Source organism: Xenopus laevis, chromosome 2L (assembly GCF_017654675.1).
Source record: "Xenopus laevis strain J_2021 chromosome 2L, Xenopus_laevis_v10.1, whole genome shotgun sequence".
NCBI classification, from domain to species: Eukaryota; Metazoa; Chordata; class Amphibia; order Anura; family Pipidae; genus Xenopus; species Xenopus laevis.
Genome location: NC_054373.1, coordinates 11,943,851 through 11,964,729, shown reverse-complemented (window position 1 = coordinate 11,964,729; position 20,879 = coordinate 11,943,851). Strand labels below are relative to the sequence as shown.

Genomic DNA, 20,879 nt, shown 5'->3' with positions numbered 1-20,879 from the left:
ATGGCCAGTTCAAGTTTAATGTTTAGTGTCTGTAGCAGCTTGTTGAGAAGTCTGAGCTGATAAGATCCCCACCTATTAAAGGGCCAATAACCCCAGAATATCTGAGTTTCACCCATATCTATATATAATATATTAATAAATTGTCTTTATGCTTCGGTAGCTCTAATATAGTCAATAAAGTACCCCCTATTGTAAAATATAAGGATATTATAAGTCACCGAGGAGTTTCATGACCATATTTTTTTTATACAGGAACTCCGAGGTTACTTCTAATATCTAGGGATGCAGCGAATCCACTTTTTTGGATTCGGCCGAACCCCCGAATCCTTTGTGAAAGATTCGTCCGAATACCGAACCGAACCCTAATTTGCATATGCAAATTAGGGGTGGTAAGGGGAAAACATTTTTTACTTCCTTGTTTTCTGACCGTCATCCAATTTCCCTCCCGCCCCTAATTTGCATATGCCAATTCGGTTCGGCTGGGCAGAAGGATTCGGCCGAATCCGAATCCTGCTGAAAAAGTCCGAATCCCGAACCGAATCCTGGATTCGGTGCATCCTTACTAATATCCTCATATTTTCCAACAAGGGGAACTTTATTTATTTTAATACACAAGTTTCAGTGAGTCATGTGACAGATATGACATCACTACTCACCGTGTATAACTGATGACATCACTAGTCACCGTTTATAACCAATGACATCACTAGTCACCATTTATAAGGATATAATGTACAAGATATTCATGGCTTTTGTGTATAATAATAATAATATTATAAACAAGTTCCTGTTTGCAGTGGGGATAGATGGGACCTGTAAGGGCCTGGCTGTATAACAGAAAATTAATTGGTTTACCACTGTGGTTTTATTACTTTAGGAAGTTAAAACATTTAAATATGCAAGAAGTGTCCATTTTAGTTATATAATTAGTAACGTTGGCAAGAAATATTTTATTTGCAATTGCTGCACCCACATGTAACCTTTCATTTAATACAAAAATGTGTTCTGCCACTTTAAATACACACAGTGCACCCTCTTTGCTTTTTAAATTGTTATTTTGTTTTAGTTTTCTCCTGTAGAATTGTGTGTGACTGTGGATACATAACCTGTTTGAGATTTTCACTGCATTTTCTCCTTTGTTTTACTAAAATGTGGACTTTTCACAAATCACTGGGCCTCGTGCGTCTGTTTCTCTGGTTTGTCATCAAGTGAAGACTCTGTCCTTTATGTTGTCTTATGTACTGGGGCCTGAAGGCCAGTTAGGGGGAGATTTGGGGTGAGTGCTTGTTTGTGTCCTGGGTACCCCTGGAACTATAGCAGGGTGACTGTTACCCCAATGTTTCTATATATCTGTAACCTTGTTATGAGCTAAGGGGGCCCAGCCTGAAGGCCAGTTAGGGGGAGATTTGGGGTGAGTAGTTATTTGTGCCCTGGGTACCCCTAGAACTATAGCAGGGTGGCACCCCAATGTTTCTATATATGTGTAACCTTGTTATGAGCTAAGGGGGTCCAGCCTGAAGGCCAGTTAGGGGGAGATTTGGGGTGAGTGCTTATTTGTGCCCTGGGTACCCCTGGAACTATAGCAGGGTGACTGTTACCCCAATGTTTCTATATATCTGTAACCTTGTTATGAGCTAAGGGGGCCCAGCCTGAAGGTCAGTTAGGGGGAGATTTGGGGTGAGTTTATTTGTGCCCTGGGTACCCCTGGAACTATGACCAAAATGATTTAGCCAGTATCTGCTACATTTAAGAACGTTCTCTATGAGCTTACCGCTATCACCGTTGGGCCCGGGTGCACACGCTCCAGACCTTCAGCAAGGGGAGTCAAACACCAGGAAAACTTCAAAAGAGGCTGACACAAGCCTAGACCCACGAAGTAGTAATGCCGGAGTCAGGTTGTAAAAGACTTAAAAAAAGCTTACATTTTATTGTACATAATTAAGAAAACAGGCCTGGAACTATAGCAGGGTGACTGTTACCCCAATGTTTCTATATATCTGTAACCTTGTTATTAGCTAAGGGGGCCCAGTCTGAAGGTCAGTTAGGGGGAGATTTGGGGTGAGTGTTTATTTGTACCCTGGAACTATAGCAGGGTGACTGTTACCCCAATGTTTCTATATATCTGTAACCTTGTTATTAGCTAAGGGGGCCCAGTCTGAAGGCCAGTTAGGGGGAGATTTGGGGTGAGTGTTTATTTGTACCCTGGAACTATAGCAGGGTGACTGTTACCCCAATGTTTCTATATACAGCTGTGGACAAAGTTATTGGCCCCTTTGCACTGGATGAAGAATCTACTGCACAACATATATGACAATACCAGGTCTCCACATTTCTTTGTGTCGTTATTAAAAATATTACAGATTGTTCCCAAAACGTGGAATAAGTGAACTCAAGTGATTTACAGCCATGAATGAGCTTCTACATCTTTCTACTGACAGTTTAGACTACGTTTCCTTTGCAAACTGCTATAATCTAATGTGGATTTTATAGTTTTTGTTTTGTTTAATACAAACTTTCTCCAACTCTGCAGAACCAGTGGCTGCAGCAAAATAATCCTCCAAATAGAATCCCAGTTTATCTGTTTAAATCTGGCTCCATGATCTTTGTCCCTGCAGCTGGAGTTGGAAACAGTAAAGGGGATGTAAAGGCAGAAATAAAATCCAATACAAATCTCTACACAGTCGCCGACTGCTCTACAGGGAAACAAACAAAGCTGATTGAGTTCTGCATGGCTGGGAAGTAAGGCGGGGGCTCCCCCTGCTGTACATAAGTAGGATTGTTTCCCTGCAGAGCAGTTAGGGACTGTCTGACAATTCCTATCCACAGCAGTAAATGAAGGGAGAATTTCACTGCATACAGTCAGGTTTCTTATAAAAACAGTACACATTTTTTAATTAAAGTATATTGGAGATAGGTTTCTTTTTCATTAAAGGCTGTAAAAAGGATTTTATTTTTTTGCCTTTACATGCCCTCTAAGGTCATTGTCCTGCTAGAAGACCCTTGATTCTGTTTCTCTGTGGGAGTCTGTATCATTTCTTTGCTACTGTTGATCAATTTTCCCATAAGATCCACGTCCTGGGAGATTGGATACAGCACCACGGGCCTCAAACTTCTTGATAACTTTAAGGTCTCCAGTGATGGACTTTAAGCCTTGATGTCGTCCATGTTGCTTTTTTCTTCTCTCCGTGGTCAGAAGACAAGACAAAAGACAACTCTGATTGGATGATTATTGCAGGCACCTTTAATTGTCACGTGAGTTTTACTAATTAAAGTAGAACCCTGCATAATAGCTTGATCCCCGTACCCCTTAAACTTACCTGATTTCTTAACTTGATTCAAACAAAGCAATTATACAGCCAGGTTCGGGGGGGGGGTACAAGTTTGCATTGTTTCTTATTTAAACATGGACAGTTGAAGTCAGGTCAGTGGTCCCCAGTGGTTCGGGGAGGCTCTAGAGGGGTCAGGCTATTTACTTGTTTGCTTGTTTTTTTTAGAAAAAAAACAAGTGCAAAGTTGATATTTTTTAGCCACAATATGTATAAATACATATACATATTACAGTAGAACCCCCATTTTCCACTTTTAATGGGACCAAAAGAAAATGGTACAGTGATTCTGAGACGATTTGCAATTGGTCTTCATTTTTATTATTTGTGTTTTTTTAGCAAATGACTTTGCAGACTGGAGAGCTGCTGACTGAAAAGCAATTTCAGCCATCTGGTTGCCAAGGTAGAAATTCCCCTAGCAACCATGTGTTGATTTGAATAAGAGACTGGAATATGAATAGGAGAGGCCGGAGATAACAATAGTCTTACAGAGCCTTTGTTTTAAGATGGAAAGAGACAGAAAAAGAAAAAGGCAAATACTTCAAAAATGACAATAAAATTAATTAAGACCAATGGAAAAGCTGCTTAGAACTGCCCATTCTATAATATACTGAAAGTTAATTAAAGGTAAACCCCGCCCCTTTAAATGTACATTTAGTATGTTATAGAATGTCCTATTCAAACAACTCAAAAATGACCAACTGAAAGGAATAAGCCATTCTATAACATAACTTCAAAGGTGATGCACCCCTTTAAGGGCAATTAGCCCAGCATCAAGAGCTTGTGTAATTCCCTCAATTGACAAAATTGTCAGCAGATCTAATGAATGTGCCAGTACAGTCTTTTGTCAAATATCATGATTTCACCTTATATATGAATGGCTGCCCTCATGTCTACTGCCAGGAGCTCTCCTCAATGACTTACACACATTGTTACTGGAGCCTATGGGTGGTCCACACATCTACATATGTTTTACTTTCTCACATATAGTGACACACTGAACAGAATGATGGGTAAGTGGCAGAGCCAGTAATTTACACGAGGAACCACATAGCTGTTCAGCCTTCGCTGGCAGTATAAAAATAAAAAGTGGGTAAATAGACAGGCTGTGCAAGATAAAACATGTTTCTCATATAGTTATTTAGCTAAAAATGTAATGTATAAAGGCTGGAGTGACTGGATGTGTAACATAATAGCCAGAACACTACTTCCTGCTTTTCAGCTCTCTAACTCTGAGTTAGTCAGTGACTATAAGGGGGGCCACATGGGACATAACTGTTCAGTGAGTTTGCCATTGATCCTCAGCATTCAGCTCAGATTCAAAAGCAACAGTTGTGGCCCCTCAAGTCACTGCCTGGTAACCAATCAGTGGAAAGCAAGAGAGCTGCAAAGCAGGAAGTAGTGTTCTGGCTATTATGTTACACATCCAGTCACTCCAGCCTTTATACATTACATATTTGGTTAACTAACTATATTAGAAATATGTTTTATTTTGCACAGCCTGCCTATTTACCCAATTTTTATTTTTACACTGAACTGTTCCTTTAAGCATTAAACAATTGACTGCCTTTGTTTTTGGCAGCATTTCGTGAACTTCACAAAACCAACCCCATAAACACCGGAGGCAGATGATTAGAGTAAATCTGGTGCTCATTCATAAAAGGAAATACAGGTATGGGATCCGTTATGTGGAAACCCGTTATCCAGAAAGCAACGAATTACGGAAAGGTTGTTTCCCACAGACTCCATTATAATAAAATAATAAAAATTTTTAAAAATGATTTCCTTTTTCTGTGTAATAATAAAACAGTAACTTGGACTTGATCCCAACTAAGATATAATTAATCCTTATTGGAAGCAAAACCAGCCTATTGGGTTTATTTAATGTTTACATGATTTTTTAGTAGACTTAAGGTATGAAGATCCAAATTACGAAAAGATCCATTATCCAAAAAGCCCCAGGTCCCATACCTGTCCTTGAAAGTGAAGCTCTGATAAAAAAAAACTAAAAAAAATTCTAAATAAGTGCAATTTATTTACATTTTTCAAACTCTGTATTAACACTGTAACAAGTGCCATGTTTCCCCCCCCCCCAGCTGTTTTGGTCCATTCCAATGCTGTGGCTCGTTCCAGTCAGAAAGCAACCAATCAGCAGTTAGCTTTCATCACTGTGCTGCAGGGGGGATAGTGAAAACAAATGGTTGATTAGTACATTGAAAGTGACGTTTGCTGGTGGGAGGTCCTTCTGTCCCCATGGTTACGCGGGAAAGCGCCTGATTCGTCCAGGAAATCACATGCGACACAGGTTGAGAGGGAAGTTCTCTGTGACGAGGTGATCGTCGTGAAAGATAATGACAACATTCACTTCAAACTCTGCAACAGAGAAATCAACTTTTAACCTGCACTTTCCTCTCCTGCATGTCGGATAATGAGAATTTTGAGTATTTTAATAGGGTGGTTCAACTTTTAGTATTTATTTTATAGTTTTTGTTTTTATGATTTGCTTTTTTGGTTCTGACTCTTTCCAGCTTTCAAATGGGGGGGGGGTCAGTGACCCCATGCAAAAACAAATGCTCTGTAAGGCTACAAATGTATTGTTATTATTACTTTTTAATACTCAACTTTCTATTCAGGTCTCTCCTATTCATTTTCCAATCAATTATTCAAATCAATGCATGGTTGCTAGGGGAATTTGGACCCTAGCAACTAGAATACAGAAATTGCAAGCTGGAGAGCTGCTGAATAAAAAGCTAAATAACTCAAAAACCACAAATAATAAAAACCATATGAAAATTTTCTCAGAATATCACTTTCTGCATCATACTAAAAGTTAATTTAAAGGTGAACAACCCCTGTAAAAGCCCCCAGAGAATATTTCATCAGCTGATCAGGGTGGGAGTGGCTTACATAACTCAAACGAAGGTTTGGCAGTTTTTTCCCTTTAACCTTTTAGGGCAGTAACACACCGAGATTCGGGGAGATTAGTCGCCAGCGACAAATCGCTTCTTCAGGCGACCAATCTCCCCGAACTCCCTTCCCACCGGCTAGAATGTAAATCGCCAGCAGGATGGCACTTGGAACGCTTAGTTTTCCAAAAGTCGCCCAAAGTCACGAGGAAACTTCGGGCGACTTCTGAAAGCCGATCCAAGTGCCATCCTGCTGGCGATTTACATTCTAGCCGGCGGGAAGGGAGTTCGGGGAGATTAGTCGCCTGAAGAAGAAGCGATTTGTCGCTGGCGACTTATCTCCCCAAATCTTAGTGTGTGTCACCATCCTTACAGCTCCATTGACTACAAGATAAAAGTGAGTAACACACGGATGGTTCCTATTCCCTGGGATTCCCAGATCTAAGGGGAAATAGATTTGATTTATCTTCACTGATCTGTTATCAACAACTGTTGTTTGTTTTGTAGCCTTACAGAGCTTTTGTTTTTTTAGAAGGGGTCAGCGACGCCCATTTGAAAGCAGGAAAGAGTCAGAAGAAGAAGGCAAATAATTCACAAACTATAAAAAAAAAAAAAGAAAACCAATTGAAAAGTTGCTTTGAATTGGCCATTCTATAACATACTAAAAGTTACCTTAAAGGTGAACCACCCCTTTAACAGAAACCACACAGGTAAAAATTCAGTTTTCTCAGTTGGCTGAAAACACCAGTGAGGAATAGGCCCCATGATAGACCCACAAATACTAACCCCAGGGACTGCGGCTTTTGCTCCAAACACTTTGCTCTAGTGCAGCACCAACGGGATCCCCTGCAATTTCTCATGTACAGATCCTGGTGATTAGCAGCTCTAACATTCCAATTCACACCCCACTGACATGAACAGCATGGCTGCACTTATAATTATAATTACTCTTCTAAGGGCTGAACCACATGATGCGTCTTCCTGAGATCCAACGCGCTGCGAGGAGACGGATGTGGCGAATATAAAGTAATAGAAATGTCGGACCTTGTTGCTGCGTCCATGCGACACAACACGACTGTCGCATGAAGTTGCAGCGTTCGCATCCTACAGTCATGTTGGACGCATTCAGCAACAAGGTCCGTCATGTCTATTACCTTATTTTCGTTGCATCCGTTTCCTCTCATCGCGTCAGATCAGACCAAGCGGCGCCGTGTGTTTCAGCCTTAACTAACAGGAGCAATTAGTGCCCATCCACAGAGCTATTAAAGGACATGTAACCCCCTCTACAAAAATGTAATCAGTGAACGGCCTCTTTGAAATCTTTAGATAACTGTCACTCTGGTTGTTACGAGGTGAATAGTAAGGCTGCAACATCACCTTAATCACTTAGAATTCCTTCTCCTCTTCTAACCCATTCTGCTCCCTGCTTTGCCTGTTGGCTCATTTTTTTCTCAGCTCAGATTAATAAACACACCCTCCAGTCTAACAGCCAATGAAGAGAAAGCAGTCTGATACTATTTTTCTTCTCCTAACACCTCTCCTGAGCTCAGCTTTACCATTACACTGCTCAGAACTTTTTATCAAAGTATGTTGTGCCTGTGTAACTGAATTGCATGACCTTTACAGCACACGTGTCCTGTTTGCACATGTCAATGTTACTGATGATGTGTCAGCAGAAAAATGGCCGCCGGTGAAAGCTGCTATTTGTTTTAGGAAAAGGCGATGGCACCTGCTAATGGAGGGGGAATATGCAGTAAATGACTTACCTATTTTAAAATTGGTCGTTTCTAGCGTTGGGCAGGTAAACAGCCTGGGGAATACCATGTATAAGGGAATAGGGAGCCCTCTGCACACATCTCCCTCTGCGATCTGGATATTCTGAATCTCTGTGGCATCCCGAGCGTAACCTTCAGCACATCCTAAATGGGGAAGGGAAGGAAGGTGTTAAAGTTAAAATGGACCTTATTCTGTTTTGCCACTCCATGCAGTACCATATGCTGCATCTCATAACCCTGCTAACTCGTGGTCTTGCCCATACCCACACCTTGTGTCCCAACCCCTACTCCTTTTAGATTGTAAGCTTTTTTTCACCTTTTGTATCTGTTACTGGTCCCTATACATGTATTACTGTATGTTCTTTCTATAAACCCATTTATTAGACAGCGCTGCGGAATATGTTGGCGCTATAATAATACATGTTAATAACAATAATAATAATAAGGTTTGTGTGCAACATCCGGCCTACTGGGTTTTGTGACTACAACTGTTACTACTGGGAGGGTTTTGTTGGTGGGATTTGTTTCCATTCAGCTACAAGCGCATTAGTGAGGTTGGACACTGATGGGGATCAGGTCAGAAGAATTTTCTCAATTTTGTCTGATGTGAGATGCCTCAGCTATTTGCTGCAGACGTATAAAATATCCCTGCAATGTTCTCTTGCTCAGAGGAGACAAACCATGATATAACAGTGTAGTATTCAGATCTGCCCAGTAACACATGGTGGAAGTCAGGACTTCCTAAGGGGGAGGGGCAATACACACGCACCGCAGGTTTCCACTCTGACCAACTGCAACTCAATGCTTTTAATGGCGACTTCGGACGTTTCCACCAGCAGCTCCCCAGTCAGAGGCTGAGTGATCATACAGTTGGTGGAGTCCAGGTGCCCTCGGATGAGGAATCTGGGCAGGGAGGCTCTCTGGGAAGATAGAGATTTAGAGCAAATCATGAATCAATGAATGAGAATAAACACACAGGAGGCAAAGTAAAAGCAGAGAGTGTAACAATGAATTCAGGAAAAGGAAATCCTAAGGTCACGTCTATTTAACAGCTCCATGGCCTCCCCTGCTACTGAGACAACTTCTAGAATCCCAGCCAGACTTTAAAAGGGTTGTTAAAGGGTTGTTCACCTTCGAGTAAACTTTTAGTATGATGTAGAGAGTGATATTCTGAGATTATTTGCAATTGGTTTTCATTTTTTTATTATTTGTGGTTTTTGAGTTATTTAGCTTCTTATTCAGCGGCTCTCCAGTTTGTATTTTCAGCAGTCTGGTTGCTAGGGTCCAAATCATTCTAGCAACCATGCCATGAGCTGTATGTAGGTTGAATGTATTTAGGAGAGGCCTGAATAAAGAGAGACGAGTAGTAAAAAGTAGAAATAATAAATTTGTTTTTTTTAGATGGGGTCAGTGACCCCCATTTGAAAGCTCAGTCAGAAGAAGAAGGCAAACCATTAAAAAAAAATAATAATGAAGAAATAATGAAGACCAATGGAAAAGTTGCTAAGAACTGGCCATTCTATAACATACTAAAAGTTAACTTAAAGGCAGACCCCACCCCTTTAATGTAGGAATGCACCGAATCCAGGATTCCGTTCGGGATTCGGCCTTTTTCAGCAGGATTCGGATTCGGCCGAATCCTTCTGCCTGGCCGAACCGAATCCGAATTTGCATATCGCGTGACTTTTCGTCAGAAAACAAGGAAGTAAAAATTGTTTCCCCCTCCCAACCCCTAACTTGCATATGCAAATTAGGGTTTGGTATTTGGCCCGAATCTTCACAAAGGATTCGGGGGTTCGGCCGAATCCAAAATAGTGGATTCGTGCATCCCTACTTTAAAGGTACATTTAGTATGTTCTAGAGCAGTGATCTCCAACCAGTGGCTCATGACCAACATGTTTCTCCCCAACCCCTTGGATGTTGCTCCCAGTGGCCTCAAAGCAGGTTCTTATTTATGAATTCCAGGCTTGGAGGCAAGTTTTGGTTGTATAAAAAACAGGTGTACTGCCAAACTAGGGTTCTGGCCGGTAAAAATGATGATTGATCCCAATGTTATTAATAGGGGAAAAAAGATAAATATATAGGAAGGCCGGTATTTTTTTCCGGAAAAGGTGAAACCCTATGCCAAACAAAGGCTGCCAGTCCACATAGGGGCTACCAAATAGCCAATCACAGCCCTTATTTGGCACCTCAAGAACATGTTTCATGCTTGTGTTGCTCCCCAACTCCTTTTACTTCTGAATGTTGCTCAGGGATTCAAAAGGTTGGGGATCCCTGCTCTTTACTTTGATTCTGTTGGAATGATTTGCCCCAGTGTTACACCTTGAAGCCATTCAGCTGGAAATCTTGTGCCAGATGTTGCAGGTGCTGATCCTTTGCGGTTAGTTTACCCTCCATGCTTTTTAGAACATTTACTTGAAACGATACGGACCCTAAAAAAAAAACCTACTCTTCAAAATTTTACCTATAGGTCATGTTGCTGGTTTTTCACTAACAGGTCTCCTTCTCTAAGTAATTGGAACTCCTGCTGCATAAATATTACATAGAGGAACATGGGGAATCACATGGGGAATGTAAAAGCAGCTGCAAATACTTTTTGGGCTAAATTATAAATACCATTCAAACTAGGGATGCATCGAATACACTATTTGGGATTTGGCCGAATCCTTTGTGAAAGATTCGGCCGAATATCGAACCGGATCCTAATTTGCATATGCAAATAAAAAATCGGATGCTAATTTGCATATGCAAATAAAGAATAGAAAAGGAAAAAGTGGGGGAAAAATGTTTAGTTTCTTGTATTGTGATAAAGTTATGTGATTTCCCTTCCTGGCCCTAATTTACATATGCAAATTAAGATGTGGCTAAGCGCAAGGATTTGGCCGATTTTCTGAACCGATTTGGTGCATCCGTAATGTAACGACAATGTTATAATAGATGTAAAAAAAAAAAAAAAAAAGTTTAATTTCTGGTGTCAGTATCTCTTTAAAGGGGTTGTTAACGTTTAGTATGATGTAGAGAGTGATATTCTGAGACGGTTTGCAATTGGTTTTTATTTTTTATTATTTGTTGTTTTTTTTAGTTATTTAGCTTTTTATTCAGCAGCTCTCCAGTTTGCAATTTCAGCCATCTGGTTGCTAGGATCCAAATTCCCCTAGCAACCATGCATTGATTTGAATAAGAGACTGGAATATGAATAGGAGAGGCCTGAATAGAAAGAAATAAAAAGTAGCAATAACAATAAGGGGCATATTTATCATATATCGAATGTCGAAGTTAAAAAACTTCGAAATTCAACCATCGAATTTGAGTACTTCGATAGTTAAAGTATTTTTTCCAGCGAAAATGGCCGTATTCGATCGAAGTATGAACGAAGTAAAATAGTACAATTTAACCCTTCGAATCGAACGATTCGAAGGATTTTTAAAAAAAACCTTCAAAACTTGGCCAAAAGCCTCAGATAGGTTCTAGGAGGTCGAATTTTCGAAGGTTTTGCAATTGGAAAGTCAAAGTCAAATTTGGCTTATTCAATGGTCGAAGTACCCAAAAATTTCTTTGAAATTCTAAGTTTTTTCATTCCAAAATTCACTTTGACTTTTGATAAATCTGCCCCTAAATGTGTAGCCTTACAGAGCATTTGTTTTTTAGAAGGGGTCAGCGACCCCCATTTGAAAGCTGCAAAGAGTCAGAAGAAAAAGGCAAATAACTGTAAAACTATAAAAAAATAAATAATGCAAACCAAAAAGGTCCTCAGAATTGGTTGTTCTGTAACATAATAAAAGTTACCTTAAAGGTGAACTACCCCATTAAGCATCACTTTCAAGCTCCCCAAAAAAGGTCCCAATAGATCATTTTCATTCTGAAAGCCTTGTTTGTTATATAGAACAACATTACCCAACTTGCTGGCACTATATAAATAAACAATTGCCCCAGATATGATGCCCATTTAGCTGTAGAAGTGGTACAAGTGTGGGCACAGTTACCTAGGGTCGAATATCGAGGGTTAATTAACCCTCGATATTCGACCGTTGAAGTAAAATCCTTCGACTTCGAATATCGAAGTCTAATGATTTACCGCTATTCCTGCGATCGAACAATCAAAGGAATAATCGTTCGATCGAACGATAAAAATCCTTCGATTCGAACAAATCGATGGATTTTAATCCATCGATAAAAGGATATTCCTTCCATCAGAAAATTGTTAGGAAGCCTATAGGGACCTTCCCCATAGGCTAACATTGGCCTCGGTAGGTTTTAGGTGACGAACTAGGGGGGGGGGTCAAAGAATTTTTTAAAGAGACAGTACTTCGACTATGGAATGGTCGAATAGTCAATCGATTTTTAGTTCGAATCGTTCGATTCGAAGTCGAGGGTTGTAGTCGAAGGTTGAAGTAGCCCATTCGATGGTCGAAGTAGCCATATTCGACCATTCGAAATTCAAACTATTTTTCCTCTATTCCTTCACTCGAGCTAAGTAAATGGGCCCCTCAGTGTGTGGGAATCACTGTGTTATCGGCTTTTGCTGCTGCAAACGTGATTGACTAATGTGATGGCAAGCAGTGTGGCTAGTGGAAGCCTTTGCAGCAGGACGTCCCATTAACAAGCACAACAAAAGCCAATTAGGAAGAGCGTCTGGGTCCATCAGGTAAGTGCAAGTTTGACATGGTGGTGGGGGAGGGGGTTATTTGAAACTGTAACTAATTGCTGCCAATAAGCAAAGCACATCGGGTGGCTCCACAGTATTTGGAATTACCATAAATCAGTGAATAAACAAGTGTTTTCATATTCCAGTGTGGGTCGGGCACAGCTAAACCTGAGATTCAGCCACAGGGGCAAGTTCTAGGGAGGTCACCCGTGTGCTCAGCCCCCATGTCTAATTCCCTACGTTCCACCTGCTCTACGTTACATGTAGGGAGTGATATTCTGTGATAACTTGCAATTGGTTTTCATTTTTTATTATTTGTCGTTTTTCTTATTTAGCTTTATATTCAGCAGCTCTACAGTTTGCAATTCCAGCCATCTGGTTGCTAGGATCCAAATGACCCTAGCAACCATGCATTGATTTGAATAAGAGACTGGAATATGAACAGGAGAGGCCTGACTAGAAAGATAAGTAAAAAGTATCGATAAAAATAATTAAAATATAACAAAAAAAATAAATAACGAAGACCAATTGAAAAGTTGCCTCGAACTGGCCATTCTATAACGTACTAAATGTTAACGTAAGGATGATCCAACCCTTTAAGCATTTTTGAACCCATGTAATTTGCACTTTTTCACAATCGGGGACTGAAAGCAAGGACCTCAGGCTTTGAATTAAAAAAGACTAGAAACGTACCTCTTTAACATTCTGTAGAGTTTCTGGTGTAATAGTAAAGTCCACAGGGGTCGGTGGTAACTTGGCTTTCTGGGGCTAAAAAGCAACAAATGGAGATGTTAGTGAGTTTGCGCAGACAAAGAACAGATGTAACCAATAAGCTCCTTCGATTCCTATCAGGGACCCCAATAAGAGCGACCCTGCTTTATTCATTACACACATTTCTTACCAACGAGTGAATGATGAACTCACAAGACTTGGTCAGGTCCTTGGCAAGAAGGGAGCGCTTCATATCACATCGGAGGGAGTACTGAGGAACAGAAACGTAACATGGAAGTAAAGCTCACGTCTGCAATTCCCCCACACTGTTAACTGGCCGGCCTTAGTTGCCCACATGTTGTTGGACTATAACTCCCAGCATGCTTTGAGCCTTAATCGTGGCCCAGCAACCCATGGAGAACCCACAATAAAAGGGGTTTGTTCCCCTTTCAAGTATGATGTAGAGACAATTTGCAATTGGTTTTCATTTTTTTATTATTTGTGGCTTTTGAGTTATTTAGCAGCTCTCTAGTTTGCAGTTTCAGCAATGCAGTTGTTAGGGTCCACATTCCCCTAGCAACCATGTATTAGTTTGACTAAGAGACTGGAATATGAATAGGAGAGGCCTGAATAGAAAGATGGGTAATAAAAAGTAGCCATAACAATAAATGTGTAGCCTTACAGAGAATTTGTTTTTTTTAGATGGGGTCAGAGACAGAAGAAAAAGGCAAATAATTAAATATATATATATAATAAAGACCAATTGAAAAGTTGCTTACAATTAGCCATTCTATACCATACCAAAAGTTAAATTAAAGGTGAACCACCCCTTTAGGGCTAGTCCACACGAGGAGATTCGGGGAGATTTTGTCGCCTGGTGACTAATCGCCTCGTCTTTTGAGCGACTATCTCCCCGAACTGCCTCATCGTTTTTCCCCATAGGCTACAATGTAAAGTTGCCTGCGCTAATGCACACGTGGCGATGCGTTTTCAATATTCGCCTGAAGTTGCCACAGTGAGGCCCCTAAATGTTTACTCGAAGGTGAACAACTCATTTTAGAGAGAGCATTTTACTGGATAAGCATAACAGGCTAAATAGCCATGCAAAAAGTCCCCTGGTTGCAACTCGAATGCACCGGGAACCCCTGCAAAAAAAACTTCAGAGGGGCCTGGAGCACTCCAATCCCCATCCTCCCACCCACTTCCTGCCTCACCTCTGCCCCGCCCACTCCCCATCCTGACTCCACCCACTCCCACCTGACTTGCATCTCCTTTCTCGCCGCAGGTAAGAGAGCAGCTGGGGAGGAGAGTTTTTTTTTTATTAGCTATAGAGGAAGCAGACCCCACAGTCCGGGCCCCCTGTTCCCCGGGTCCCCCTGCGACTTCAGGGTCTGTTTCCTCTATAGTTACGTCACTGACTGTTGATTTTTCTTACTACCCTAAGCAACGAAGCAGCAAATGGCAGTCACAAAATTAGCCACAAAAAAAAACACAGTTATATTGAAATTTTAAGAGCATTTTGGTTGGCGGGTTGAGTGATAGCCAGCAGCAAGAGAGCATTTTACACTGCCAGCTGGAGGGGCAAAGTAGGACACATAGTTCCAAAAGTAAAAAAAAAATTAGAGACCAATCAAGAAGTCGCAGGTCAATATTTATCATATTAAAATCCCTCTAATCCACTGAAAATATTGAAAATGTAATGAACGTTCATTGAAATGTTGTTTAGAATTCCGTTTTCTTTCCTTAGACAAACACACGTTTTGGGTGTAGTTCCCCTTTTAAATATATATATATATATATATATATATATATATATAAAATATGCTGCCCCCCCCCCATACCTGTATGTTCACAAACACGCCATGGTAGGTTTCATACAGGACCTTGTTCCCCTTCGCGTTCAGAGGGAATTCAAAGGGGATTTCCGTTTTGCCGCTGGGAAGTTTTCCGGGTTTGACCATTTCCATTGAGTTGCTGATGATCTGAATGGGCTGTCAGGAAATAAATATGATTATATGAAAGTGACTGACCAAGTGCAGCAAGTACAGAAATGCAGAAACAGAACCTCCAGATAATCTGGGAATTAACTATAGTATCAGTGATTTCCATTTTATATACAGTATATGCCTTGCTATTGCGTCTGTAAGCGGCCATGACAGTGTTTTAGGCCAGCCCACTACCTGAGCCTATGACTTCCCACGATGCATCCATGAAGTCTTTCCGTAAGGGTTGTGCTGAGTGCCAAAGCAGTTAGCCCCTACGTGATCAGACTGTTGGCCTGGTTGCTACGAGTTACTGTAATTAAAGCCTCGCCTGTGTTTGTGCAGGATATTCAGAACCTACAGTAGACGTGGGAGGTGTGAGTGAAGAGATCACCTCCTTCGGGTGAAATGAGAGATGGAATTTCTGCTGTGTTGATGATTTCCGACAGCCCCCCAATCTATGCTTTTCTACAGCAGCCCAGAGCACACTGAGCATGTGCAGTGCCACTGACACTCAGGAGATGGTCTAACAAGATCCAAGATGGCAACCTCCTGTGGATTCATTTGAAGTCCTGGATCATTACTGTTATAAGGCTGCTGAACATAGGCAGAGGGTGATTTTTTTGTTGGGGGAGGCTAAAGGTGGAAATATACAGGCAGTCTTAAAGTGAATTTTTAATCCTTAACGCTGATAAGTATTAACTAAGGAAGGATGGAGTCAGAGATACAGTAAATTAGTCTAAATGAGTTTTAGTTACTTTGTTTTTGAATTAGAGTTTTGTATCTTTAAAAAACTTCGACTTCGATACTTCGCCACCTTAAACCTGACGAATTGCTGTTTAGCCAATGGGGGACCTCCTAGAACCTCCCTCCTAGAGTCTTGGGCTAATTTTTTAGAAGCTGAAGGTTTTTATCGAACGATTCGAAGGATTAAATTGTAAACGGTCGTTTTCGATCGAAAAAATACTTCGACTATCGAAATATCACATTCGATGGTAGAATTTCGAAGTTTTTTAACTTCGAAATTCGACCCTTAGTAAATGTGCCCCAGTGTATACTGGTAAACTAAGTATTTGATATGTTGAGAAGCATTGGGCACTATGATATGGGACCTCTTATCCAGACTGCTTGTGATCTGGGGTTTTCCGGAAAAAAAAAAATCTTTCCATAATTAGATCTCCATACCTAAAGTCTACTAAAAACATGTAAATATTAATTAAACCTAACCATTGGTATACCTTAGTATAGCATTTCGGAAGGAATTATTTTATTATTACAGAGAAAAAGGAAACCATTTTTAAAAAATTTAATTATTTTATTAAAATGGAGTTTAGGGGTGATGAATTTCCCATAATTTGGAGCTTTCTGGAAAAAAATGGATTCTGGATATTTTATATGGTAAGTCAGTGGGTACAGTCCTAAATATAATAAAAGTTAGTGGGTACTGGCACCCCAAGTATAGTATACAGTACAAGCATGTGATACATGGCCGTGGGCACAATTCTGTTATAAGGTACAGTTTAAACACTTTGCCACTGTTGCATCACTAACATGGCCAACGCTATTTTTTTTTCTTAACTGCCAAGCAGGTTTGGGGAGGCTTAGCCTCCCCAAGCCTTATTTAAAATCCGCCCCTGCTGCTAAACCTCTATGGCATATAAAATACAGCATTTCTAGACAGATTTAGCTTTAGGCTTCACTTCTTCTTTCCATAAGAGAATAGTCCCCACCCCACTTACCTTTACTGAATTATAAAAAGCTTCAAAAACGCCAACGCTCTTGGCACTGAGCTGCAAGTTGACCGACCCCTCCATGGTCAGAGTAATTCCCTGGTGCTGGATTGTGTCCTTACTCATCACCACCACCACACCTGATAAGATTTCCTACGGCAGAAGAACAAACAAGCAGATTAATAGCTTTATAACGAGACCTTCATGGACACATGTTTTATATGGTTCGGATCTTTGGAGAGAATGGTGCAAAATGCCAATATAAGCCCTACCAAAGTATATTAAAGTCCAATAACAGGAATAAACAAAACTAGTGAGAGACAGAGAATATACTCACAGTTCACCCCAGTCAGTGGGTGCATGTATATGAAACAACAACAGAAATTGTGAGTTTTCTCCAAAAAAAACCCAACCAAAACGTGGTTAAAAATTCAAAAACATTTATTAGGACATTACAGGTGAAGGCCTTCACCTGAAATGTCCTAATAAATGTTTTTGAATCGTCAGAATTTCTGTTGCCCCAACGTGATGAGCCAGGTGCTCCGAATAGCAGGAAACGTCCCACTTTGAAACTTTGTGAGAAAAGAAAAGGTCTTGTGCTCTGCTTAGATCTGACCAGAGGAACATCACATGACTCTTCTCTTATCACTAACTTCATTTTCTGAGCAGAGCAACATCACAAGACTTTATTTTCATACAACTGTAACCAGTAAAATGGACATTACATGTATGGGATCCGTTATCTGGAAAACCCGATATCCAGAAACTCAGAATTACGCAAAGGCCATCTCCCATAGACTCCATTTTATCCAAATAAGCCAAATTTTAAAAATGATTTGCTTTCTCTCTGTAATAATAAAACAGTAACTTGTACTTGATCGTAATCATGTAAATATTAAATAAACCCAATAGGCTGGTTTTGCTTCCAATAAGGATTAATTATATCTTAGTTGGAATCAAGTACAAGCTACTGTTTTATTATTACAGATAGGGATGCACCGAATCCAGGATTCGGTTTGGGATTCAAACAGGATGCGGCCTTTTTCAGCAGGATTCAGATTCTGCCGAATCCTTCTGCCCAGCTGAACCAAATCCTAATTTGCATATGCAAATTAGGGACAAGGATGACTTTTTGTCACAAAACAAGGAAGTAAAAAATGTTTCCCCTTCCCACCCCTAATTTGCATATGCAAATTAGGATTCGGTATTCGGCCGAATCTTTAGCGAAGGATTCGGGGGTTCGGCCGAATCCAAAATAGTGGATTCGGTGCATCCCTAATTACAGAGAAAAGAAATAATTTACAAAAATGTATTTGACTAAAATGGAGTCTACGGGAGATGATCTTCCGATCTGTTCCACCAGAAATTAACTGTTTAGTTTGGATAATAAAACAATGTTTATAAGCAAAGAGTTTATAAACTAGAACTGTCGAGATTTTACAGAAGGGAATGCAAAGCATTTCTTACCAGCAGGTGGCAGCAGCAATAAGGAAATTCAACTTACAGGTATTTGTTCCTAAACTATACAATGTACTTAAAATATTATGTTTCTGTCCCATAATCAAAGCTTGAGGACACACCACCATTAAAGGGTCGCTTACAAATATACAAAACATTCCCTGTGGCTAATAATATTAATGTGTGATACTGTGTCCTGCGGTGCAGTCATTCCTATAACCCTGTGTATGGCTGCCTTAATGCTCCAATGACTACAAATGCTTCCATTATAAGAATCTGGCTAGAAATTCTGTATTTTTATACCCTGAACTTACTGTAGCAGCCCATTATAACAGTAATGATTCAGGACTTGTCCCCAGCAGATGCCCATCTTGGTTCTTGTTAGGCCACCGTTCCAGTGTCAGTGGCACTGCACATGCTCAGTGAGCTCTGGGCGGCTGTTAGGAAGCAAAGCTTACGGCTTGTCAAGCAGAAAATGAGGTTTGACAGCCATAGAAGCTGATGCTACAGGGCTGATTATTCAATTATGCGAATTGCAAAGGTTTCTGTGCTGCCATGTAATGTGAATCTAATGCTTTTATTGTGACTGTTAGATTCTATTTACTAAGCTCAGTAAGTGACAGCAGGACAAAGCATGTGCAGTAAATCAGCAGAAAAGAAGATGGGGAGCTACTGGGGCATCTTTGGAGACACAGATCTTTACTGCTAAAGGGCTGTGGTTGCCTTGGGCTGGTACAGAAGCACAAAACATAATGTACAACATTTCTATCTACTTCTTTAGTTAGGCTTTAGTTCTCCTTTAATGGTCCCCCAGGTATATATATCCCATGGCCATGCATATATTTATCAACTGACTGTGCATATCTCACTGATTATGGCGGAATAATGGGATGGTGTTACAGGTATGGGATCCGCTATCTGGCAATCCATAATCCAGAAAGCTCCGAAGTACGGGAAGGCCATCTCCCATAGAGTTCATTGTAATCAAATAATTAACATTTTAAAAAATGATTTCCTTTTTCTCTGTAATAATAAACAGTAACTTGTACTTGATCCCAACTAAGATATAATTAATCCTAATTAAACCAGCCTATTGGGTTTATTTAATGTTTAAGGAACAGTTCAGTGTGAAAATAAAAACTGGGTAAATAGACAGGCTGTGCAAAATAAAAAATGTATCTAATATAGTTAGTTAGCCAAAAATGTAATGTATAAAGGCTGGAGTGACTGGATGTGTAACATAATAGCCAGAACACTACTTCCTGCTTTTCAGCTCTCTTGGTGAGATCTGTACATCATACTAAAAATGTAATTTAAAGGTGAACAACCCGTTTCACCAGAGGCGAGTTGCACAGTTCACTTGATGAAAGAAAAGAACAACTCCCGGCATTCGCAGCGGCGGGTAAAGGGTTAATCCTACAGCGGACAGTAACCCCGCCCCGTTGCCGCGCTGCTCTTACCCCATCCCGATAGACTTTATTGGCTCTCTTGATCTTGATGTCTAGCACCGTCGCCATATTGGTGACTCCCTGAAGCAGCTCCCTGCACCGGAACGGGAAAGCCACATGACCATAGGAGCACATGACTCGCCCGAGCCACGTGATAGGAGGGGGGACTAAACAGAGCGCGTTCTTTCAACCAGCTTTATTATTGTGTCCGTTAGTTGCAGGGGGAGGGGCAGTTGGGGGGGTTCTTTCAGCTGACACACTGCCCAGGTTACCCTAGCAACAGGGAAGGTTCTGACGTCAGGCTCATGACGCGCTGCACATTGAAATGCGCGGGAGAATAAGACGTTCGCTCCCCCCTCGGTACAGCGCCTGACTCACTGAGGCCGCTTCGTGCGCAAACTGCCCACACAGACGTGTATTCCCTCACACACTCCCACGCCACGCGTGTCCTACTGCTGCTAGAGGGGAGCGAGGGGCCGCCTCATGCGCATAGAGAGGAGTTTGGAGAGGGGCCCGAGTGTTCTCTTAAATGAGGGAGGAGGGCCGGCTCATGGGATAGGGAAAAAGAGGGGGAAGACTAATGAGGGGGGCAAAGTCGATAGAGGGGGGATGGGCTGCTAATGGAGTATGAGGGGAAGGCGGTTGTTAAGTAATGTTTTGGGGGGGTAAAGCTGGCCATACACACAGCCAAACAAGCCGACCTCTCCCTGATATCCCCACCTTGACGTGGCCAATACTGGACTGATCAGACGTAGGGCCCAACAATCTGATCATAATACAGGACTATGAGTGGTCGGAAAGCGGGACCTCCATCGCGGGATTTACCGGGAGGGTGCCCCTAGGCCGATCTGTACTAGCGCCCGCCTACACAAGCCCTCACAGGTTGCGCGTCCAGAGT

At 41.1% G+C, this 20,879-nt stretch overlaps 1 protein-coding gene across 1 annotated transcript; it reads right to left on the bottom strand.

Annotated features, from left to right (window-relative positions):
- Window positions 1–5,341: 5,341 nt before the first annotated feature.
- On the bottom strand, window positions 5,342–20,089 carry vps26c.L (VPS26 endosomal protein sorting factor C L homeolog). The gene is given in 8 exon segments (NM_001091288.1): window positions 5,342–5,699; window positions 7,999–8,151; window positions 8,777–8,927; window positions 13,346–13,420; window positions 13,554–13,634; window positions 15,205–15,354; window positions 17,085–17,228; window positions 19,994–20,089. Coding segments are annotated over 8 exon segments (894 nt in total). The 5' UTR covers window positions 20,051–20,089; the 3' UTR covers window positions 5,342–5,616.
- Between the last annotated feature and the right edge of the window lie 790 nt (window positions 20,090–20,879).